Raw genomic sequence first — 24,372 nt, 5'->3', positions numbered from 1 at the left:
ATGTCATAAGCAAGGATGTTGTGCTGAATAAAGATGATTTACTAGGTGGATGGAGCCTTTAGCTGATCCCTTCCTGTGATTGGCTGTTGTGTGAATGTCAACAAAGAGTTTCTACCACCACTTGTGGGCGGAGCTTGGAACCTCCTACCCGAGCACAACAACCCGCCTTATGGGTTGCTGTTTGGATATTTGTAGTGCGTTGGAAAAAAAAGAGATGGCGCTAGTTGTATTTTGTGGGGTAATTTGTTATAAGTGTAATTTGATGTCAACAGATGGCGTAAGCTGTATCTTCTGGCCACTGTTGACCAGCCAGTTGATAGTGTTCTCTTTTGCCGACAGATGGCATTAGCTGTATCATTATTACCTCCGAATTCCCTTTAAACACTGATCTACAAATCCCTTGGCTTATGATAAGGTTTTATACTATTCTGGTATTAGGTAACAATTAATTTTCTTTTATTTGCTGTTGAGAATATCATCATGTTTAATGTTTTTCCTGCCCGAAACGCTTTGCGTAATAGTGGCTTTAGGCATTGTATGTACTACCTCTATCAATTTTTGTAAAACCTCGTGTATGTAAGTACTTTACCTGAATAAACATTTATTTATTTATATTTATCATATAAAGTCTGCTTAGGATGTACTGTTCTTTGTTGAGGTGGCCGTAATATTATTAAAACAACAAATGATGCATAAAATAACAGCATTTCACACTAAAAATACTTGGATATATTGAAATTTGGTAGTGAATTCCAGTCTAGGAATCTCCAATGACGAAACTGTACTGTGTTCGCTTTAGCCGGGTATACAGTATATAATAGTTAATGATAATTTATTGTGTAGGGGACAGGCAGCCAGTGTATATATACATGTTAGGGTTATATCGGTCCCACAAAGATGGAACTATGGAGTTGTATCCAGACCACGGTTGTGTGCGGTCGCTAGGTTGGCGCTCTTGGCGTCCGCTGATTGGTGGGAGGTGGAGGATTGCCCCACACTCTTCGTTTTTGCACGTGGTGATACAGGATATTGTGCATTTGTTCTCGATTATTGACAGCGTCGAAGAAATGGCTGAGGCGTTATGCCTAAGTGGTAGTGAGGAGGACAGACAAGATGATAATCGACCGTTTGAACTAGTAGTGAACAAAAAGAAACGGAGAAATAATAACAGACAGCGAGACAGTGAGAATGACGATGAGATTGCAAAGAGACCAAAGAATGAGATCCTACTCAGCAAGACTCAAGACAAGCAAGACAAGACAAGAAGGAAGAGGCTGTTGTTCCCTACAACATGCCAATTGAATTTCCACCAAAAGCTAGAGTGGACGGTACGTCTAGCTAAACAATGTTTGGAATACGAACCACTTTTCAAGGAGGGTCTTCACCGGCCCTATATAACAGTTGGGACTGAACAGGCCGTGGAACGCCTCACGACGGTTGGTTTTGAGAATGTAGTGATGGTTCCTCCAGAAGAAGGTATGTTGCACACAAAGATCATAGTTTTCAAGTTTCCAACTTATCTGGATCCTGACTGTCTTCTTCTTAACAATGATAATGTCTGGGCGAAGAGGAACAGTGTTCGTGGTGACAAACGAAGCCAGGTTGTTGCCTTGGTAAAGGGTGAGGCGCCGGAGAAAATTTTTGTGCAAGGACTAGGCTATAGGAACGTTGCAAAATACGTTGAGGAGCCCACACTGTGCATGAAGTGTTCACGTTGGGGACATATGGCATGGAAATGCCAGTTTGACCCCAGGTGTCGGTATTGTGGGAAAAATCACGACTCGCGAGAGTGTAGAGTCAAGATTGAAAGACGTGAAAAAATCATCCCATTTTGTTGCAACTGTCGAGGCTGCCACAATGCTGGTTCCTCTCTATGCCCATGAAGCCTCATCTGAAAGAGATTAGAACGGGTCCTACAAGCAGGATAGATGTATCCTCGCAGCAAGGAAAAATTGTGCAAGAGGAACATGGAGGAAACAGTTGGAAGCCAACGGCAGCCCCTATGATCAATGTATGGGAAAAAGGGACGGAGAAAGTAAAGGCGAGCTTAGGGAAAGTACATCATGCAGTGGAAAAACTGAAACCTTGTGACGACAAGGTTCAGGACAATATGGTCACCTCTGAGGTTGGTAATCAAATTTTGGAGTATCTAAAAAAACTAGATAAGAGGATTGAGGCATTGGAAAAATTGGCTATGGAAGGTGGACGGGGTGAAGATGGTGGTGAAACAGGACGTGTAATTGAAAGTAAAACGAGACGTGAAATGGAAAGTGAAACGTGCGTAGAAGAAAGTAATGATGTGCATGAGGTAACGATGATAGAGGATAGTCAGGAGAATACACTTTCTAGTAGTGTTAGCGGTGTTCAACCTCCTGTTGTGACAAATGGTGAAAGAACGGTTAAAGTAAAACGGGTTACAAAAATAACAAAGAAAATAGATATGAAAAATATTACCTTCGATGTTAGTAGTAGTTGTGAAGGTGAGGAGAAAGAAAAAATGTTACGGTGTTGGAAGGAAGTTTCTAAGGTACTCTTGTATCTCATGGAATGTGACGGACAGGGCAAAGGTAGTTTTATTATTAATCATGGATGAAAGTAATTTGAGAATATTATCTTGGAACATTAATGGATTAAAAACTAGAGCGGTGGATGTACACTATTATACTCTTAGAGAGGATATTGACATAGTAGCACTCCAGGAAACTGGGGATAGGGATGGTAGCATACTGAGGCTAAATGGCTATAGAGGCTTTCATTTATATGCTGATGGAGGAACTAGGGGGGTCTCATGTTATGTCAAAAGTACCATACCTGCCGAGATAACTGGAATCCCTCAGAGATATAGAGGTATTGAAAGTATTAGCTTGCGGATACAATTAAAGGACCGAGAGTTAAATTTCATTAATCTATACATCTCTGATAGCTCCCTTGATTTACGATACTTGCCAGATTCCTTCTTTTCTGAAGATACACTTGTGGTAGGGGATTTTAATGCCAGACATCCAGCTTTAGGATCAAGGGGTAAAGCAAATAGGAATGGTTGCAGATGGTACCAGTTTTTGCAGGAACATGAAGATGTTCAACTGCTGGGCGAGCCCTCTCCTACTCATTTGAGGGGAGGGAGATTAGATTATGCTTGTTTAATAAATGCTGAGGGCATAGAGGGGAATTGTCTTACTGTGGATGAAATGCTAAGTGATCATTTTGCATTACAAATACAGCTTAAACTAGATAAAAAGCATACCTGCCTTCAGAGGAAAAGGTTAAAGTTTAATGAGGGAGAATTAAGGGGTCTTGTTGGCCATATTAAGTCTTGGTATGATACTTATAAGCCGGTTTCGGCAGAAGCATTTTATGAAGATTTAATTAAGGAGGTAGATGTATTTAATGCAACATTGAACCGGAAACCATCTAGTATAAAAAGGCATCCCCCCAGAAAAGAAAATTATACACATGACAAGATGCTTAAGGGGTGGACATTAACAATGAGGAGAGCTCACAGGGATTGGAATAGGAATGGTAGGACTGAGGAAGGGAAGCATGCTTTACTGGCAGTTGCTAGGCTGTGTGGGGAGAAGAGAAAGGAAATTAGGAGCAAGTATTGGCAGGAATTTGCAGAGAAAGTTGGGAGTAACAGAAACTTGAAGGAAATCTGCAAGACGTAAATAAAATAAGGGGTAAAAAACACAATTTTGTTGCACATCCAGACCCGCAAGGAATTGCAAATGGGCTCGTAAATAAATGGGCGGAAGCTGCCAAACTTAGTTCATTACCCGCTGTAACGAGAGAGTCATTAGATTCTTGGAAAGATCTAAGAAAGGATTTTATACTTATAGCAGGTAACAGTGGTGATGTCACTTGCACAGGTATTACCAGAGAAGAACTAATAACGGCGATTAAAGTTGGGAAATCTACCGCACCTGGGGAAGATGGAGTAACTTATGAAATACTTAATGAACTTGCTACTATGACGAAAAGCCCACTTTTAGACCTCTTTAATATTAGTTATAAAGAGGGCAGTATTCCCAGTAAATGGAAAAAAGCTATGATCATCCCTATCCCTAAAGCCAATGGAGAGTACAGACCTGTGTCTTTAACCTCGTGTTTTTGTAAAATGATGGAGAGGATCATTTTAAATAGACTTTTATATATAATAGGTGATCAGCTGTCTAGTAATTTGTTCGGGTTCCTCAAAGGAAAAAGTACCTCTGATTGTATTATTAAATGTCTAGCTAATGAAAATGATTATTATAGAATTTTCATTGATTTACAAGGAGCTTTTGATAAAGCCAACAAAGAGGTTATTTTATATGAATTAGCTAGTCTTGGTGTTAAAGGGAAATTATTGCGCTGGATAGGGGATTATCTTTAAGAAAGGAAGGCTCAGGTGTGGTATCAAGGTTGTATGTCAGGTGTGAGGTCTTTTGAACTCGGCACACCTCAGGGAGGAGTGTTGAGTCCCACCCTGTTTAATGTACTAATGAATAATATAGCATCTGAGAGATACTCAAATGGGGTAACTCCGATCATATATGCCGATGATATTTTGCTTCAGGGCAAAGATATTTCAAAGGTTCAAACAGTGTTGGACAATTTCGGAAACCTGTGTCACCATATGGGATTGGTGGTTAATGAAAACAAAACTAAGTTTGAATGTAGAAGTCGGAGCCCCATTGTTTTGAAAATAAACGATAAAAATATAGAGAGAGTTAATATATATAAATATTTAGGCATATATGTTGGATATACCCATGAGAGTTTGGAAGCTGAGATGAACAGACTGATGGGTCAATGTCGGAAGAGATTACAACCTCTGAAGGCTTTGGCATGCTGTGGAAAGGGAGTGGGAGTCCCTGTGCTACGAATGTTATACTTGAGTACTGTAAGATCTCTTATTGATTATGCTGCACCTGTCATTTCTTGTTTTGGTAAAGGTAGGATGGGCAAGTTGGAGAAGGTACAAAATGAAGCAATGAGAATTATCTTAGGATGCCCAAGAAATGCTATGATTGAGATAATGAGGATGGAGTTGAATCTGCAGAGTATTGGGGATAGAATTTCAGAGATAAATGTAGCCTCTGCCATTAGATTAAGAACATAAGAAGAACATAAGAACATAAGAACAAAGGTAACTGCAGAAGGCCTATTGGCCCATACGAGGCAGCTCCTATTCTATAACCACCCAATCCCACTCATATACTTGTCCAACCCGTGCTTGAAACAATCGAGGGACCCCACCTCCACAATGTTACGCGGCAATTGGTTCCACAAATCAACAACCCTGTTACTGAACCAGTATTTACCCAAGTCTTTCCTAAATCTAAACTTATCCAATTTATATCCATTGTTTCGTGTTCTGTCCTGTGTTGATACTTTTAATACCCTATTAATATCCCCCCGGTTATGTCCATTCATCCACTTGTAAACCTCTATCTTGTCACCCCTAACTCTTCGCCTTTCCAGTGAATGCAACTTAAGCTTTGTTAATCTTTCTTCATATGAAAGATTTCTAATTTGGGGAATTAACTTAGTCATCCTACGCTGGACACGTTCAAGTGAATTTATATCCATTCTATAATATGCCGACCAAAACTGAACTGCATAATCTAAATGGGGCCTAACTAGAGCAAGATATAGCTTGAGAACCACACCAGGTGTCTTGTTACTAACGCTGCGATTAATAAATCCAAGTGTCCGATTTGCCTTATTACGAACATTTATGCATTGATCCTTTTGTTTTAAATTCTTACTAATCATAACTCCCAGATCCCTTTCGCAATCCGACTTCGCAATCACAACACCATCTAGCTCGTATCTTGTAACTCTATCATCATTACCTAACCTCAGAACTTTACATTTATCAGCATTAAACTGCATCTGCCAATCCTTTGACCATTTCAAAACCCTATCTAGATCAACTTGAAGTGATAGTGAGTCCTCCTCCGAATTAATTTCCCTACCGATTTTCGTATCATCGGCAAATTTGCAAATGTTGCTACTCAAACCTGAATCTAAATCATTTATATATATTATAAACAACAGAGGTCCCAGGACAGAGCCTTGAGGCACTCCACTTACAACATTTTCCCACTCTGACTTGATTCCATTTATACTAACTCTCTGTTTCCTTTGGTATAGCCATGCCCTAATCCAGCTTAATATAGCACCCCCAATACCATGAGACTCTATTTTTTTAATCAGTCTTTCATGTGGCACTGTATCAAAAGCTTTGCTAAAGTCAAGGTACACAACATCGCAATCCTTACCACTATCAACTGCCTCAACAATGCTAGAATAAAAAGATAACAAATTTGTTAAACATGAACGGCCATTAAAAACGGCCATAAATTAATGAGAGGTGGGGGAGCTAATGAATTAATCCTCTCGGTTCAAAAGGTGGGAAGTAGTGAACAGTGTATGATGAAGAAGAGAGTATATATGAATAAATTATGTTATAATGTTATAAAGTATGATGTTATTACAGAGTGTGTTGCTGTGCCCAAGAGACAATTTACACCACCATGGGAGGATTGTAATGTAGATGTAGTAATTACTCCCTTGCATAAGAAAAAAAGTATGTATGAAATAGGAGAGCTGAGGGCAACATATGATTGTATAATTAGAAAACTGCCTACGGAAAACACTCTACATGTATATTGTGATGGGTCAGTAGCTAGGGATGGGAAGGCAGGATGTGGAGTCTTGATCAGGGAGTACACTGACATCGGCACTGTAGATACTGTTATTGGACGCCGCTTAACTGACAATGTCTCTTCAACGCAGGCTGAACTCCAAGGAGTATTAGCAGGATTACAGGAAGTAGTCAAATGTGGTAAAAATGCTTGCTTCTTTATTGACAGCAGAGGAGCGTTAGAGTCTTTAAATAGCAGACGCCCAGTATATCAGAATATTGTGATAGAGTGTAGAGAGAATGTTAAGAGACTAGAAAAAACTGGGTATAAAGTAAGATTCATGTGGATCCCTTCACATGTGGGAATACTGTTGAATGAGGTAGTTGATGACATAGCGAAGAGAGCCACTGAAAAAACTCTTGTTGATGTTGTATGTCAGTTAACCTTGAAACAAATAAAAACAAGACTCAAGGTGATTCAGGAGGGTGAAGAAATGATAAAGAGAATGGCAATGGTGGACAGTAGTAACACACTTAAGAATTATTCAATAATAAATACAAATTCGTCCTTCACTTATGGTAAAGGAAAGTCTACTTGGAAGGATTCAATTTACATGAGATTACGATTAGGATACAAATATATCTGGCAATACGGTGTTGATGTCAGTGAAAAAGATAAGGAGTGTAAATTATGTAGTATGCCGTACGCCCACACCTTAGAACATTATGTATTAGAGTGTCACCTTATTGAAAAATATAGAAATAAGGAAATAAATAGTGTTCCACATCAAATTGTTTGGATGTGTGATAATGGTATAATAGACAGTATACTTAGGAGCTACAAGAATTTTGCCCCAAGAATGTAACAATTATATGCTGTACTTGCTGCATGCAATGTTAAATGGGATTCTTGTACTGTTATATGTCTATTTGTACTCACTGAATTTGTGCGCCCCTTGAGGGACTTGAAGTAGAGGGGGGTAGAAATAGCCTAAGCTACTCTATCCCTTTGAGATGTATTTATTGCTTATCTCAATAAACATACTTGAACTTGAACTTGATACCTCAGTGTTCACCTTGCGATAAATTAGGTACCCAGGAATTAGGCAACTGTTATGTACAAGGAGTACATTAGGTATGTGAAAGTACAAAACATTGGTGTTCTTAGATTCTTGCAAAAACCACTAACACTCATAGCGTTTCGGGCAGGATATACCACACACAGGATAAGTATGGGGTGCATAATAAACTGTAGCCACTGCTGGTGGCATAACTTCCCCGCGGGCAACTATAACATCCATCCACTATTCTGCACCATCCTCGCCCTGCTGGCTGCTCACATACTAACCATTCCCTGTATTATACAATTGTAACCCCTGTAAATACAACTCATTAACTTGAAGGTTATCAGTCGTTTGCAAGTAATTTATTTGAATGCGTTTTCGATGTTATAATTTTTATTATAGTAAAGCTGTATAACTTTAGATATGTTATTTCATTACAGTTTTCAATAGTTTTTATACTTAGGTATATATATAAATTACTTGAGATATGAGTAGTGGTAAACCATCACACCTGTGGTTGATAAATAGAAGTGCTTAGTGGCCGAAGCCGAGGCCAGAGAAAGAATACAAAGTCAGCTGACGTAAACACAAACACAGGTGTTGAGGGGCACTAGACGCGATGCCGGAAATTATAATATCTACACCGTGGCTCTTGGGTGCCACTCATGGTGACGCCGGTGGGTGCTTCACTCTCTTACATTTTCCAGATCTAAACATGAGGTGGTAAGACTTTTGCAAGACTTTTTGGCATTACAAGACGTTCTTCAACACAGTCCTGTGTGCGGTTATTGTGGTAAAGTTAATACCCTTTTGTATATAATTTAAATAGATTTTGACGTTTTGTTTCCGTGGGCATACTGGTTTAACATTCTAATTTGATAAATTTTATTTGTAGGGGTTCCATTTATTGAAGTTTTCAAGATAAATTATCACGGAGATAATTACACGTAATTGGATCATATCAAGTGCTTTATTCATCGGCGTTCTATTTAGATACAAAATTAGTATTGTCATTAGAAATTTAAGAGAAAATACATTGCTAGGATCTCTCTCTGAATTAAAATTTGGTTAACCTAGTCATCATGATCTGTAGTGTTTTTTGTTTTATCAAAATAATACAGTAATGTATTATTATTTTTTTACATTTGTAAAACTAACTTGTAGAACTTCTTGAGAAGTATTTCAGGTTTCTTTTCCCAGTGGAATTGGGGCACCAAAGATAAAGATTTAAATGATTAAATTACATAGAAGCTCAAAATACTAGTTTAATCCTGTCACCATGATTGATTAGGCTACCTTTATTTTTGTGCATGTTTAATTAACAAAAATAGTTACCTTTTTGTTAATAAAAACATTATTAAATTTGTATTTTAAATAATGGTGTCCTTTGAGCGAGACATTTTTTTTCTATTTAACAATTGTCATACTGACATAGTGTCTCAAGTTTTGTCATTAATATTTCCATAAATATAATTTTGCTAATATATTCTACAGCTTTAATTATGCCATGGTAATTCAGCTAATTTAATTCTAGAACACAAGTAAATCTATGTAATTCAGAGGCTTTTAATATTATTTTTTTTTATAGATAAGACAAAGTTGGATCCTCTTGAATCTGTTGGATTTCTCCAGGATTTCAAATTATTTGGAGGTGGTAAAATAATTGCTGCATTACATTATTTTGAAGTACTGGAATATTGTACTTAATCCATGCCATCTTCTGAGTTAACCTTTCCCATCAGCATCCTCTGGTTTACACGTATCTTCTAAGTTTCACCTTCCACAGGTAATAGTGGCATTTGCATTTTTTCCTACCCACTCAGTATATCACAGAACATTTAAAGTTTGAAATTATCACTATCTTCTTTATCATTTGTTTTATTTGCTTTTGCTTTAATTTTTTGTGTTGTATTCAACTTGAACAAAGAAGTGATAATAGATTTAAATTGTTTTGAGTTTTGTAATATTGTTTATAAACTGTTATTCTGTAAATTATATAGTATTACAAAAGTCTTCTTTCTTATAACATGCCTGTCATTCGTGGCTTTTGAGCACTCATTGTGTTGAAGGTTACAAGGTCATGAATACTCATCATAAACAGATAACATTGTTGGAATTGTGATAACTATTGTCTCTTATCCACAAGTAGCATCATTTGTTTCCACAGTAAAGCTATGTGAAGATTTATTTACCGACTTGTAGCACAATTTTGTTAAGCAGTGATTCATCCATTCCATCACTTTATAAAAAAAACATACAATATCAAAATTAAAATTAAAGAGATGGAATTCTAGGAATGTGTAATGGTTGTGAAGGTAATATGTAGGTTGGCAACTGCTTACATACGTAGGGTATAAGTGGTTGTAGATAATGGTGAGGCGTAGTGTTGGAAATTTTGGTATGAAAAGGCTAGCATAATTGATACTGCATAGATTTATTGTTGTGACGTCTTCTTGTCATAAATTGAAGAAATTTTGAGGTGAATACTATTTAGCGTTGTTGTGAAAGAGTGTAACCAGTATCATGAAGGGGTATTATGAAACATTGTTAAATTTTCCATATTTTTCCAGATGTTAGGTATAATTATTAAAATAATTACTGTAATTCACATAGCTTATGAATGCCAGTATTTAGTATAATAACATTAAAGTTTATTGTTCTGTACTGTATTCATGGATAATACTGCTAATTATCAGTGATGGAGAAGCACAAATAACAAAAATTGCATGATGGTTTTCAAAGTTTCTCACAGTTGTCCGATCTAAGCTCATCAGAGCTTAGTCTTTGTCTCTAAAAGTCTCTGTCTCTGACATTAGTCCTTGTCTCTAAAAGACTAATGTTTGTAAATACAGTAATATTTTTGGTTGAAAACTTAACATTTTTATCAAATGATATAAGATTACAAAGCCCTAATTATTTATAGTAAATTCCTGTAGTTATCTCCAATCAACTAGCAGAAGGAACTTGTATATCTAGATACTGAAAGTAGTCTGATAGGAAAAATATTCTAAACTGCTCATAGTGTCTGCATTTGTTTACATTGCTCTACCTTCAATGATTCCATCTGTAAATTCAGAATCATGTAACCAATGTTTAATTTTCATCTTGAATATTTTTCACTAATGCTTCATAGTTGCGGTGGGAAAGTTCACAGTAAATGGAAGCAGCATATGCAATTTTTTGTTAATCTCAATATTTAAGGTAAAAGTTAGTAATAAATCTTTCAGCCAATTGGTGATATTTTTACTAGAATTTAACTAGACTTGGCTAAAGTATTTGGAAATGACAACATCACACCTCCATTCTTTGATATTGAAATTAAAGTTATGTATATAAAAATAATGTATGTTGGTCTTTCATGCTGGTTTAAAGCGAATAGTTACAAAAAAGTGTATATAATTATTGCATGATGTAATGGCAGTATTAAACAACTTGATATGCATTAAGTTTATTAAGTGGCATATATTTTTGTCAGTACCTGATTTTTTTTTTCTAGAATTACTTTATTTATTTCACAGAAATGAACAAGTGTCCACCAATTAAAGAGTTTCCCGTAGATGGGGAGCGACGCCAACGACTATTATGTATATCGGAAAAATTTTCTCTGGCCTTTTCTTGCAGTCCACAATATTATGTTCGAGCTCCTGGAAGGTATGATATTGTTCGTTATACAGTATATTGACAATCAATATTTTAAATAAAAATGAATGTTAACCTAAATACTTTCACAGTACAGTACATACTCAATTAAATGTCAAATATAACTTTCTTCTGGAGAGAATTTTACATTTTAGCTTGGTATACAGGAAGTCTTAAAACACTGGGAAGCAGTCAGTATAGACTATATACTATAGAGACTGTTATGTTGATATGCCATAATTGGGTTTGAGAAGGCTTCATGTGTCACATGGCAGCACATGTTAGACAAATGACACAGCCTCATCAATAAATTGTAAACGAAAATCACATTTTTTGTTTTTAAGCAATGCATTAAATACAAAACATTATACTGTACTTGAAATTATTTTTCAAAATATACTATGGAACCTAACTGGGTATGGACACTCATTTTGGACCCCATCCCGATTTTCAAGCACAGTGCTCTGCAGTAATTCAAACTTTCAAATACCATTCAATTATGTACTTGCATTTTTATGATTTTGTGTGCTGTTTTGTTATGATTCTAGCCCTGCTTATTGTAAACCTCTTCAAAGGAATATCATAATCTTACTTTGTGGAGTATCCAATTGCCTTTCTCAGAAAAGGTCTTTATATGTTCACTCAGTCTTTTTTTTTTTTTTATGTTTTTGCAGAGTTAACCTCATTGGTGAGCATGTGGATTACTGTGGTTATGCTGTATTTCCCATGGCTGTTGAACAAGATATCCTCATAGCAGTTGCAACCAACACCTCTGGGAGTCTCAATATCAGAAATGTTGAAGCAGTTTACCCTGAATTTTCCTGTAATATTAATGATTTTGAGTAAGTAATTATTTAATGGCTAGTGCAAGCATAGTAGATTGGTTAAGGTTTTGTTGTAGTGGATCACTTCTGCCTATGTATAGGGAGCATCTTTTGTCATTGTTTTGTTTTGCTACATTTAGACTGTGTGTGTACTCGCCTAATTGTACTCTCCTAATTGTGCTTGCGGGGGTTGAGCTCTGGCTCTTTGGTCCCACCTCTCAACTGCCAATCAACTGGTGTACAGATTCCTGAGCCTACTGGGCTCTATCATATCTACACTTCAACACTGTGTGTGTGTGTGTGTGTGTAATATATATAATATATATATAATATATTTATACATTCTACATTGTAGCACACCTGGTGATCTGCATGACAAAGCCAGGACTAAAGTTCATGTTAGGCATGATGCATATGAGAGCCGATTCAATAAAATGGCATGTATGGAGAGTAGAGGAAGGAGAGATTATTTTGGAGGACCAGCCATCTGCAGTTTCTTTTTTTTTTTATTAGCTCGGGTTTCATGCTTTGCTTCTTCGCATATTCTCTACAACCTGTCACCGCACCTTCCCACTTGCCATATAGTGACACTCTCTCCCACTCTTGCTCAGTTACAACTTCGTAAGTGTCCAGGTTGGAATAAAATGTTGTCACTTTCATTTCCTTTCATGTGTTGATTGGGTTATTTGTTTTCAGCCATATTATTGTGACATACAGTACTCTGCATATACACAGCTTCAGATATAGATATGCTAGAGTGCTGAATGCTATTGGATTCCAGCGCATGACCATAGGCTTAAATTATATCATATCTATCTGTAACTTAACATTTTATTAACATTAAAATTTTATCAAAACACTGTGTAATTAATAATTTTTTAAAGTTTTTAATATTTATATATACTCTACACACTATATATAACACTCACACTCATATTATAACTACTGTACAGCATACAGTATACATTTTTGTAAAAGGAGAGTGAAGGAATGGAGTTGCTATAAAAAACAAGGTAACATTTTTTATATAATGAAGCTAATACTGTATGTTTTTAAAAACTAATGTTTAATATTTTCCTATCAGGATCAACAAAAATAAGCCTGCATGGTTTAACTATGTTCTGTGTGGAGTTAAAGGAATCCAGGATGAAGGTGGCATTGTGGGGGCCATGACTGGGTTGGACATGGTAGTTGGAGGCAACATCCCCCCCTCGTCTGGACTATCATCATCCTCGGCCCTGGTGTGTGCTGCTGCTCTGGCTGTTGCACATGCCCACAGTCTTTCTCTGGCCAAGGACAGGCTTGCTGAAATCTGTGCCCACTGTGAGACACACATAGGAACACAGGGAGGAGGAATGGACCAAGCAATATCTTTCCTTGCAACTAAAGGTTATTATGTTTGCTTTTATTTCTAAGGAAAGGTTTCATGGTGTCCTCATAATCATCTGCTATTTGGTCCATCCAGGACTTGTATCATCCACCAGATTCTTGAGACTTTTATCATATGATGACTGGTTTCTTTGCTAGTAGTACTGTCATGTATCAAGATAAGGGAGACAGTGGCAAGTCTTAACTCAAGCCATGACCGAGGATATTAGCTCACCATTATGCCTACGCAAGAGCATGTCACTCTTAACTGTAACAAACGTGTACCTTATGGAAACAGCTGGCTACTCTCACTTTTAGTTCTGAACTCTGTAGTGGCCAATTAAGTTTTCTTTGTCTGGGTATCTTTTGAGACTGTTGTCTCAACATGGGGGTGATTCATGGTTTTAGTGAAATGGATTTTTTGTCATCTTGGTCCTCCCATGCTGTTGGAACCTTCTTATTCGCTGGACTTTGGTTTGAGATTTTTTTTTTTTTTTTTTTTTTTTTTTAAGATATCACTCCTATGGCTTTGTTTCTTTTCCCACTGGACTCTGTTAACTGGTTCAGTAAGCTCCATGCCCTCCATTGTCATCTAGTGAATGCAGTGTTTGGTTGTGACATTCAGTTGGTTTGAATTCTGCCTTCTCCTTTGTTCCTTGCCAAGAATAAATCACATGCTTTTCAATCTGGCATGCTCCTCATCCTAGATAGTTTGAACTGGCCTGCTGTCCCTCATACACTGCCATGTTGTGGCATCACTCCAGTATGTTCATGCTTCGTGTCCCTTCTTTTGCTCTGTTCCTTAACCCATGCTCCTTCTTGCAAGGTTTGTCTCTTCCAAGGCTTGTCTCTTCCAAGTTTTACAACAAGTGGTTAAGCTTAGTTAAATTAGTTTGTATTTGACTAAGGCCATTGTCTCGTCCAGGTATGTAATCAGTCTATTGTACTTTATATAAAACGTTATTTGCCCTGATGGGTCAACTGGTTAATGAATCCTGACAGGTGGAATGTGTGTCTTTAAACCCAAATTGGCTGCTAGCTTTAAGGGTCAACTGAGGTCTCGGTTTGAAAATGAGCATTTCATTTCAATGTACTTAATACTTAATACATAAGCATGACCTTGTTTTATGCTGTTGATATATATTCCTTATACAGTATCTAGTTTGTTTGAAGGTCATAAAAAAAAAAATTGCCAGGAAGCAAGACTCCAAAACTCTGTCGGTCAATTTTGCTAAGACTTGATCATTATTAAACACAGTCTAGTACTGTACTTCTAATAATTTCTGGTGTGATCCAATGGGAGATAAAATTAAAAATGATTTTTTTTTCAGAAGTTTAAGAAAACATTTTAGCATATTTTTGTTGTAACATATTGACTTCATTACAGTTTTGTTTTTGAGTGGGCTAAATTCTGTGCACCCATATCATTAAGTGTAGTCTAGTCTGCTATTTGCTTACCTATCAGTGACTATTGTGAAGTGAGATCTAGCTCTTTATGCCCCATCTCCTAGTAGTTTATACCTGGCATGCTAATTATCTCTTTCAAATAATGTTATTATACAATACGGTATTTCTTTTTAAGTTGTGGATGGATTTGACTTCAACATCCTCTCCTTCAATACATTCCACCTTTCGGCCATGTGTACTGGAAATGAGAGCTTCCTTGAATCTTTTTTTTGACTCGATTGCAAGTCCAGCTTCCAGCATGTCCCCTTGTCCTACTTCTTTTCAATTTAAATAGGTTTCCTTCATCCACTTTAGTTATTTTCCTAAAGATCTTGCACATAGTTATCATATTTCCAAACCACACCGCAGATGATGAAGAAACAACGATGTTTCGATCCATCCTGGACCATTATCAAGTCAGGTGTGTCACATGACTTGATTCACACATGATAATGTTCCAGAACGAACTGAAACATTATCGTTTCTTCATCTTCTGCATCATATCCCCTCTGTCTCTCTTCTTTAAGGTTTTAAGGTTGAGAGGCTAAGTTTTTTTAGCCTGATCTCATATCCAAGGTCTCTCAATTCCAGCACTAATCTAGTTGCAAACTTCTGAACTTTCTCAAGTTTCTGTTTATGCTTTACAAGGTGTGGGTTCCATGCTGGAGCTGTATATTCAATTAATGGTCTCACATAGGCAATGTGAATGGACATGAAAGCCTCCTTGTTTAGATTCTGACATGCATGTTGAGGGTGCTGCATTAATCTGTGTGATCAAAACAACATTACAGATTGCCAAATTCAGTTAAGTTTAATATGGTTTAAGATATAATCCATAAACTATGTAGCCCACCTTAATATACATAATTCAATTGGTTAATTATATTGGATCAATCTGTATTATGGTACATAAAATAATCTCTGGTCATTATACCAGTTCTGTTGGTAGAAAGAACCCTGACAGTGGGGTCATATCCTCTGAGGGATCTTGAGAGTTAGTGATTTCATACATCTATGTATACATGCATATGATGTCTGACTAAACACCATCTCTAAAATATCTACCCCAATTCTATTATAATTTTTCAGACACGGCAAAAGTGATTGAGTTTAATCCATTGCGAGCAACATCAGTTAATCTACCTGCAGGAGCTATATTTGTGGTGGCTAACAGTTTAGCCCCAATGAACAAAGCGGCCAATTCAAGCTTTAACTGCCGTGTCATGGAGTGTCGTTTAGCAACACAAATAATGGCCAAACAAGCAGGTAATGGTACAGTAATAGTTTTTTCACTGTATATTAGTTATATCAATTAGCAAAGAAGAATTGAGTGAGGCAGTTGAATGAAACAGCTGCTGGGGCCCACTGTACACACAGACCTTAACGTAAGTTTGTCACCAGTTTGCTACTAAAAAATAATCGGTTTTAGGGGGTATCCAAGTACACATTGTACATGTACAATGTGTACATTGATAACTGTTTAGTATGCATGAAGTTCTGTACACTTCATGCATACTAAACTGTTCATGAATACAATTCATGCATTGTATATCCCCATTCCCTGCACAACAACACACACAAGTATTATATACATATTTGAAAGTATTTGATTATGTACTCTACCTATATTGTACACACATATACAGTACAGTACCTAATTACTCTGTTCATGCACAAAGTTCCATAATGTTGCATAATAGATCTCTTAAAATACTTCTATGAATGCCATTCATCAAAAAATCAATCAATTGAATTGAGAAACAAATCTACAATTTTCCTGTTTAATTATTGAAGTACAGTACTACAATACATTATCCGAGTGTTAAATATTTACATATACTGTACAGTGCTGTTCTGTACAATTTATTTACTGGTAGTTGCTTATCAGTAGTATAACTCCTTAAAAAATTGTCATGTAATAATAATATTGTTTTAATAATCCCTTTTAGCAATAAATTCCAGGTATGTATCGAATTCATCATGGTTAGGAAATTGTAGCTTTTACTATTTGCATTAATTATATAGTAATATTAATGTGTTCTTTGAGTTAAGGATTTTGCCTGGATTCTTGGTGAGAATAACAAAGTGTTTTTATGCTGCAAACATGGAATTACAACTCAGGTTATTGTCATTGAAAACCTACAAAAATTATATATTTGGTTTGTCATCGTAAGAGACAATCAAGACTTTAGTACACAGTATATGCATTTTGTTGAAAGATATTCTTTGTTACCCTGACAACAAATTTAGACAATTTTTCTTCAGTAACAACATAATCACAGATTACAATATGTACTCCAAAAAATGTTCTCATTAGATACTGTTTAACAATTAACATTGTCCTCTTAAAAATATAATATTTACTGATATAAATACTCGTCTGCAAATTATGACAGGATTAGCCTGGCGGGAATACAACAAATTAGGGCAACTGCAAAAAATCATGGGGAAGAGTCTGCCACAGATGATCAGTCTTGTGTCTGAGACATTTGAGCCTCGCCCTTATAGCAAGGAAGAGATTTGTGAAATGCTTCATACCACTTCCTGAAGAATTAGATCAGGTAAGCTTGTTTATTGTGTACCGAGAGATTTATACAGTTATTTAAAGGTCTTGGGTTGAAGATTGTTCAGTGATAGATTGATGTTCTGTAAAGTGTAATGCAAGTCTTTACTTCTAACAGTCTTTCTAAAAGATGTTGGTTACAAGTTTAATCAGGAGTACAGTATTTTGCATTATGTTTCATTAATCTGATATAATGGTGATGTAATTTTGGAGTAACTTGCACTTTACTGATATACAGTAAAGTGCAAGTTACACTGTATTCTTTGGAATTGGTGCAGACATTCAAACCTTGAGTCATTCTTTTTCATTATGGACGTACAGTACAGGTTGAGTATTTAGTTTTGTAATAGTGCTACAGTAATGGGATTAAATTAAGAAATATTTATAAAATGGTGAATATTAGACTAACTTTATCTGTGATATAGAACATAAGAATAAAGGAATTTTCTGACGGCTTTTTGACTCGTAAAAGGCAGGACGCTGTAGAGCAGTGGACTACATCATCAGGTTTCAAATGAGGGTTTCAGGTTTGGTTCCCGTGTTAACATAAGAATCATTAGGCACAGTTTCCTTTCACCTAATTTTGCTATTCATTTAGTAATAAATATGTACCAAAGAGTTAGCCAGTTATGGGTTGCATCTTGGGAAAGGTCAATAACTGGCCAAGGGTAAACTCTCAAAAAACTTAAGTACAAGCTTCCTGTTGATGTGTGCTGAAACTTTCAGCAAGTTTGCTTCTATTGTAATGCATTCCACAGATTTGCAACCCTATTTCTAAGCCAGCATTCGTCAATTTCCTTATTTTTGTTACTTTAAATTTAACATGATAATTTATTATTTTGTATTCTGTTTTTAGAACCTTATTTATATCCTTGCAATCAAGCCCTTTCATCCATTTACACACTACCTAGTGTGTTGAATTAACTTATTCATACTTTGGATTTCCTCGAGAAAATTTACAGTGTTACATAATAGTTTCCAAAATCAATGATGCTAAACTATGAATCGTAATGCTAGATTGGCTTTATTTCAAACATTTATGTATTGCTTTCTTTAGATTGAGTAGCTATTAATTGTAACTCAGAGCTCCTTTTCACAAATTGGTTCTTCAATTTCAATATTATTTGGTTCCTCTGTTTTCTTTTCTGTTGCTTAAAGCTCTGCATTTGTTAGAAATGGACTGCATTTGTCAATTTTAAATCCATTTTTATGCTTTTCTAGTTGCTGTAACATTTGTGTGTGTTCTCAGAACTCATTACCTGCTTGGTTTTTGTGCAATTGACAACTTAGGTTTGTGATAAATTTCTACAGCTATAAACATGCTATGGCAAGTTTATTGCAATAGTAGCTACATTCAGTAAACTTGAATTGTCTAAACATGGTCAAATTTGGGTTTACATTTATTAATACTTATTAGTAAAATTTAAATATTGTACCATCCATAACGAAGCACATGTTTTCAGCTAACTTTGAGTGAAAATACGAGAGACATTCAAGAGTTCAAGCTACATGACCGTGCCCTGCATGTTTTTTCTGAGGCTCACCGTGTATGGGAATTCAAGCGCGTGTGTGAGGAAAAGAGTGATACAGCCCTGGAGGAATTGGGGAAACTTATGCTGGACTCTCATAGATCCACTCAATTACTGTACGAGTGTTCACACCCCAAACTTGATGCCTTGGTTAATCTTTCACAAGGAGTTGCTTTAGGAGCAAGACTAACTGGAGCTGGGTAAGTTTGCTATTATCCATTGATGTTTTGGGTATAGAACTTTTAATATTTTGCAAACACCCTATTGAATAATAATAATTTAATTCTTTATTGAGTGTTCTTAATATATCTATACTTTATTTCTAAACTGTTTTCTCTTGACTGCTTTTCAAAACAAGATTCATTCCTATTCCAAATAAACTCGATCATGACAAATGGCAGCGAGATATTCTGCACTGACACAACAAGGCTCTTTATAAGTATCTCTACTGGATCATAGTAGTGCTTGGGAGTTGCTGGGAAAAACTGGAGAAATGATCCTGTTCCATTAGGACCAGAATGGATCTCGTCTTAGGAAGCATCCAAGTGTCTTGCTTAATAAGGAGAAATTCATATTCATAACTCGCAGCTTGAGTTTCCTTAAGATTCATTTTAGTTTTAATCGCTGCAAATTATGAGTTGTATTACTGGTTTACAGTTTACTATATCCTCAAATGTATTACTGTAGCATGAAAGATGCCAAAAATAGTACTGTACAGTATTTTGTTTCAATTATGAGTACTGTATCTAGTAGTTTGTGAATATATTTTAAGTTCTTGTGTATGAAGCACTACTGCTGCTTTTAAAAATGCTAATTTGCTCATCACAGATGGGGTGGGTGCATAGTAGCCTTGGTGAAAGAGGATGATGTAGAAAACTATAAGAAGGTGCTGCTGGAGGACTTTTACAGCAAAGAAGCAGCAGCAGATGGCAGAGATATGAGTAGTGTTCTCTTCAGCTCTCGGCCAGGCTCTGGGGCCTGCATTTTTGTAAAGTGAGGTTATTTATGGTGCAGCAATTTGTAAACATACCTTAGATGGAGCTTCACTGGTATTTATTTATTTATCAATCATATGAAAGTCTGAAAAGGCATTATGTAAGTGTGCCATACTTTATACACACATCTACTTGTTTTCTCTTACATTAATCAGTGTACAGTTAGATAAGTTTGCAGATACTTCCAGTATGATGTTTTAGTACAACTTGCAATACCTAGTTGAGTATAGTATCAGACAAATATTCAGCTACACTCTCCAACAATTTTTTTGTTTTTTAGAGATTTGTGCTGAAATTTTTCATCCAAACGTACAGTATTTATAAAGTTTTGTAAGTCTTCATCAGTTATAGTGACAAATTCATTTACAGTATTTATGAATGGTAATCTGGATGCTATAACTGTATACAGTGCAATTGAACAAGTAAAAACAACTACAGTACTTGTACAGTATCTATATTCCTCAGTGCTCTTGGACCTTAAAACTAATTTAAGCTTTCTTAATCAACATTTTTAATGTGCTAATAATGCATTGTTCAGGGGAATTTTAATAAATTAGTACCTGTAGTGTAGAATAATTTATAGTAATTATAATTTCATTTATGTGATGCCTTAAAAGCTAGTCAAATATACTATCGTCAGGAAACAGTACCTCAGGTTTGCTTGTCACAGATACACAAAAGGTGTTGCTGTTCAATTAGTTGATACAAACAATGCCTTGTTTCATACATTTGGCTGTGAAGTTGTCTAGGTACTTTGACAGAAGGCAACTGCTATAAAACATATAACAGCAAATCGTGTATTGACCATTTGTTAGGTAATTTGTAACTCGGTCCTACTGGTGATAAAGAACATCACACACACTGGGGCTAATCTTGTGTTTGTTTTTATTTACCGAGAACTGGTAAATTACGAACGTGAAAGCTGATTGTCAAATACCTATTTCTAGTATTACTTTGTACTAGAATACTTTTCAAAGGTTGTCGGAGCTAGCCATAAATATAGTACAGTAGTGTACAGTGTACTGAATTAATATTAAAATTGTAGGTGCCAATATTTTAAATTAGTATGGTGTGCAATATGAACAATATCTTTGTAAGCATTCAATGATACAGGCAATATTTTGTTAGTTTAATTATGGTGCAGGTTTTATGTACATATAGTTCAAATATTCATGTTACATTCCCATTATTACAGTGTTTAAATGTGACATGTGGATCTTGTTGTCATATCTTATTGTGATTGCTAGTTTTGCTCTTTAATAATCAAATTATTGTAATTATAATTGCACAGCATGAACACAAAGGAATCTTAAGTGTTTATATGAACACACATTATTTAATGAAATTAAATTTGTATCAAAGTTGCAAAAAAGTGATTGTTGTGCTGTTCTGTGTTGTGCACGTCTGAATGTACATTTATTATAACATGGTTATTTTGTTATGATATACTATTGGAGGTTTAGGCATTACCAAAATCAGATTTTGACAAGGATACATTAAATTTGTATTATTTTGTAGTGGACTTGTTTGATCTTGGATAAAGTTTGAGTTGAACTTGTCAGAAATCAGACAATTGATGGATAAGATGTCCTTTTAAGCATCTATAAAATGCTTTTTCCATATTGCTCTCCTACTCTTTTCAGACCAAGGCCATGGAAGTGGGAGATGTGGCAATAATGATAAAATCTTCTTGGGTGTTATAATATTTTATAAGGTTTAGCTAAAGTATGTTAAGCATTTTGTTCACACTTCAGAAAGCATTATCAAAATGTTTAATAAAAAATTTCTTAAATCAGCCATGCAACCCTGTAACAAATACTTTTGATGGAAAGAGACAATTAATAAAACATGATTAACAGTATTGAGTTTGAGTTTATAACACACTGATGAAAACTCTCTCTCCCTCCATTGCTGTAACACTCTTTAATACACACTGTCTTTACTGTAAACATCTTCACAACATCTCCATTCCCTTCCCATACACCATCCCTCCCCCCCCCCCTATCATTATAATCATTTTTCCTACATGTTATATCCATCACTGTAACAAAGAGGTTAGTTACAGACCCAGAATGCAAGTCGGTCATCTGCTTGATGGGGGTTCTGGGAGTTCTTCTACAGGCTTGACTTGTGAGAGTTTGGTCCACCAGACTGTTGCTTGGAGTGGCCCGCAGGTCCACATATCCTCCACAACCCGGTTGGTCCAGCACTTCTTGGAAAAAGTGCATCTGAATATATGTTTTTCGGATCACTTTCTGAATACACTGATATTTGAATGAATGCTAAATTCTATAAAATTTAGATGACACATTTCATATCTACCAACTTTGTGAAGTGGGGTATAGCCCACTTCACAATACCCTTCAAGGAGGGCATGGCTGCCAACTCTCAACCCCCTTATGACACACTCCAATGAAAAAATCACCTTTGATCCTGCAAAGTTTGATGAGGCTAGCCCCAAACATTGACTTGGTGCCTTCTTTTGTTAATTACTTAGCCCTAAAAATCTGCCCTCCAACCTTGGACAAACACAGATATTCTCTTATAGATACTAGATGTGTAGATACTTATAGGTACCTATAAGTATCTATAAGATACTTATGTACCTAGGTCAATCCAGTGCCCAGGTTTCCCTCCTACATCCTCCACAATCCCATACACACACCCTCCCAGCCTCTCTTCACACACACACTCCTCATTTTTTCCCATTGTAACAATCTCCCCATCTCCTCCCAGGGCACACACATGCCCTTTCCCATTTCCCAGCACACATATGCCATTTCCCAAATTCTCTCACCACACACACATGGCCTTCCTCATCTCCCAGCACACATATGCACTTCCCCATCTCTCGGCACATACACACATGCCCTACCCCAAATTCTCCCAGCACAAACACATGCTCTTCTCCAGTTTCACCATTCCCTGCCTGCACATTTCCCAATTTTCTCTTCCCTTCCCACATATATTCACCCATCCCATATCTCTATCAGCTCATGCATGGGGTCTCCCCATTAAGGTAACTAAAAGGGTGTATCGATAATACAAAGCTATCATCTGAATATGCGTTTTGAGTCTATCTGAATCCACTATCTAAACTAATGCTAACATGAATAAAATCAGGTAAAAATTCACATCCACAGACTTTGTGAAGGAGGGGCATAAGGGCCATACCCCCCATCAGAGGGGGCACTGGGTACTATAAAGTTAAGGTAGCCCCAAGCAGGCCTCCAACATTGGACAAACAAACAGATAGACATTCTTTTTTCCTATAGATAGATTGTGATTTGATTAATGAAACAAAGTGTTTTTGTGGCTTATATTTTTCATCGTCACATTGCACATATACACAGGTCGATAATATAAGATGCAGGTGGTCTGTAAGAAGTAATCAGTAAAGAGCACTCACTGACTCACTACACAAACGCAAATACAGTATAGTGGAATATTAACTAAGGCCCCTTACTGAATCCTTCAATGAGCTCTCTGATGTTGATGAATATATGGCCGATGCTTCACGATTCAAACCACCAAAACAGTAAACACATAAAAAAGACAAAATATGTACAGCTTTAAGCATCAATTTACTAATTCGATAATTAGGTTTTCTGATCTTGATGTATGACCATTATTCTAAGCTTCTGGTCACATAAACATTAATGACTAAACTCAATTTTCATCTTTTCCGTAAAGTTGACAGTACAATATATTCAATTTTCCTGTCCAGGAACCCAATTGGGGACTTGGGAAAAATACTAAAAATCCTGATTGTGTTTTGGAGGAAAATCATAAAATTCTGACACTTAATTGCATGTTTAGGCTATTTATATACCAGTTCAGATAGCAGAAAAATTTCTGTTAAACAATTAATGACATAGGAGGGGGGGACCTTAAGCAGTGGCTGAGTCGAGGGCAGCAAGATCTGCCCGGTCATTGGTATACTGTGTATAGGTGTCCTTGTCACGAGATAACCCTGTAGCATCCCAAACCCATGGGTACGTCTGTGGGCATCCATAGCAAGTTACCATGTACCTGAAGAAAAGAAGAAAAATCAGTACCCTCTTGGCCAGTTGTATATGTCGCTTATTTCATTCATAAGTAACTGTTACTATATAACGATCATAATATTTTTGCTTTACTGACATATTAAATATGCAGTGTACATGTAAAGACGTACACTTACACCTTCCCCCGCACACATACACATATATATACATATGTAGGGGTAGTTCTGGAGAGAAAACTGTCACCTTGAGGACCACGTGATAAGAACATCGTTTGAGGAACCTACGCTACACTTTCCACCTTCAGAA

General features: G+C 36.3%; 2 protein-coding genes across 2 annotated transcripts in view; one reads left to right on the top strand and one right to left on the bottom strand.

The window, feature by feature from the left end:
• The first annotated feature begins 8,247 nt into the window (after nucleotides 1-8,247).
• Nucleotides 8,248-21,917, top strand: LOC123762092 (N-acetylgalactosamine kinase). The gene is given in 9 exon segments (XM_045748398.2): nucleotides 8,248-8,372; nucleotides 11,214-11,346; nucleotides 12,009-12,176; nucleotides 13,243-13,547; nucleotides 16,062-16,238; nucleotides 17,369-17,514; nucleotides 17,516-17,533; nucleotides 18,999-19,264; nucleotides 19,893-21,917. Coding segments are annotated over 9 exon segments (1,440 nt in total). The 5' UTR covers nucleotides 8,248-8,314; the 3' UTR covers nucleotides 20,062-21,917.
• Nucleotides 21,918-23,364: 1,447 nt separating this feature from the next.
• Nucleotides 23,365-24,372, bottom strand: part of Cda4 (chitin deacetylase Cda4) — a 29,146-nt gene continuing 28,138 nt past the window's right edge. The window contains exon 11 of the mRNA XM_045748397.2: nucleotides 23,365-24,091. Coding sequence (XP_045604353.1) covers nucleotides 23,950-24,091 — 142 coding nt within the window. The 3' untranslated portion in view covers nucleotides 23,365-23,949. The remainder of the gene's footprint in view (nucleotides 24,092-24,372) is intronic.

Source organism: Procambarus clarkii, chromosome 34 (assembly GCF_040958095.1).
Source record: "Procambarus clarkii isolate CNS0578487 chromosome 34, FALCON_Pclarkii_2.0, whole genome shotgun sequence".
Taxonomy (NCBI): domain Eukaryota; kingdom Metazoa; phylum Arthropoda; class Malacostraca; order Decapoda; family Cambaridae; genus Procambarus; species Procambarus clarkii.
This window is presented reverse-complemented; position numbering and strand designations above follow the sequence as displayed.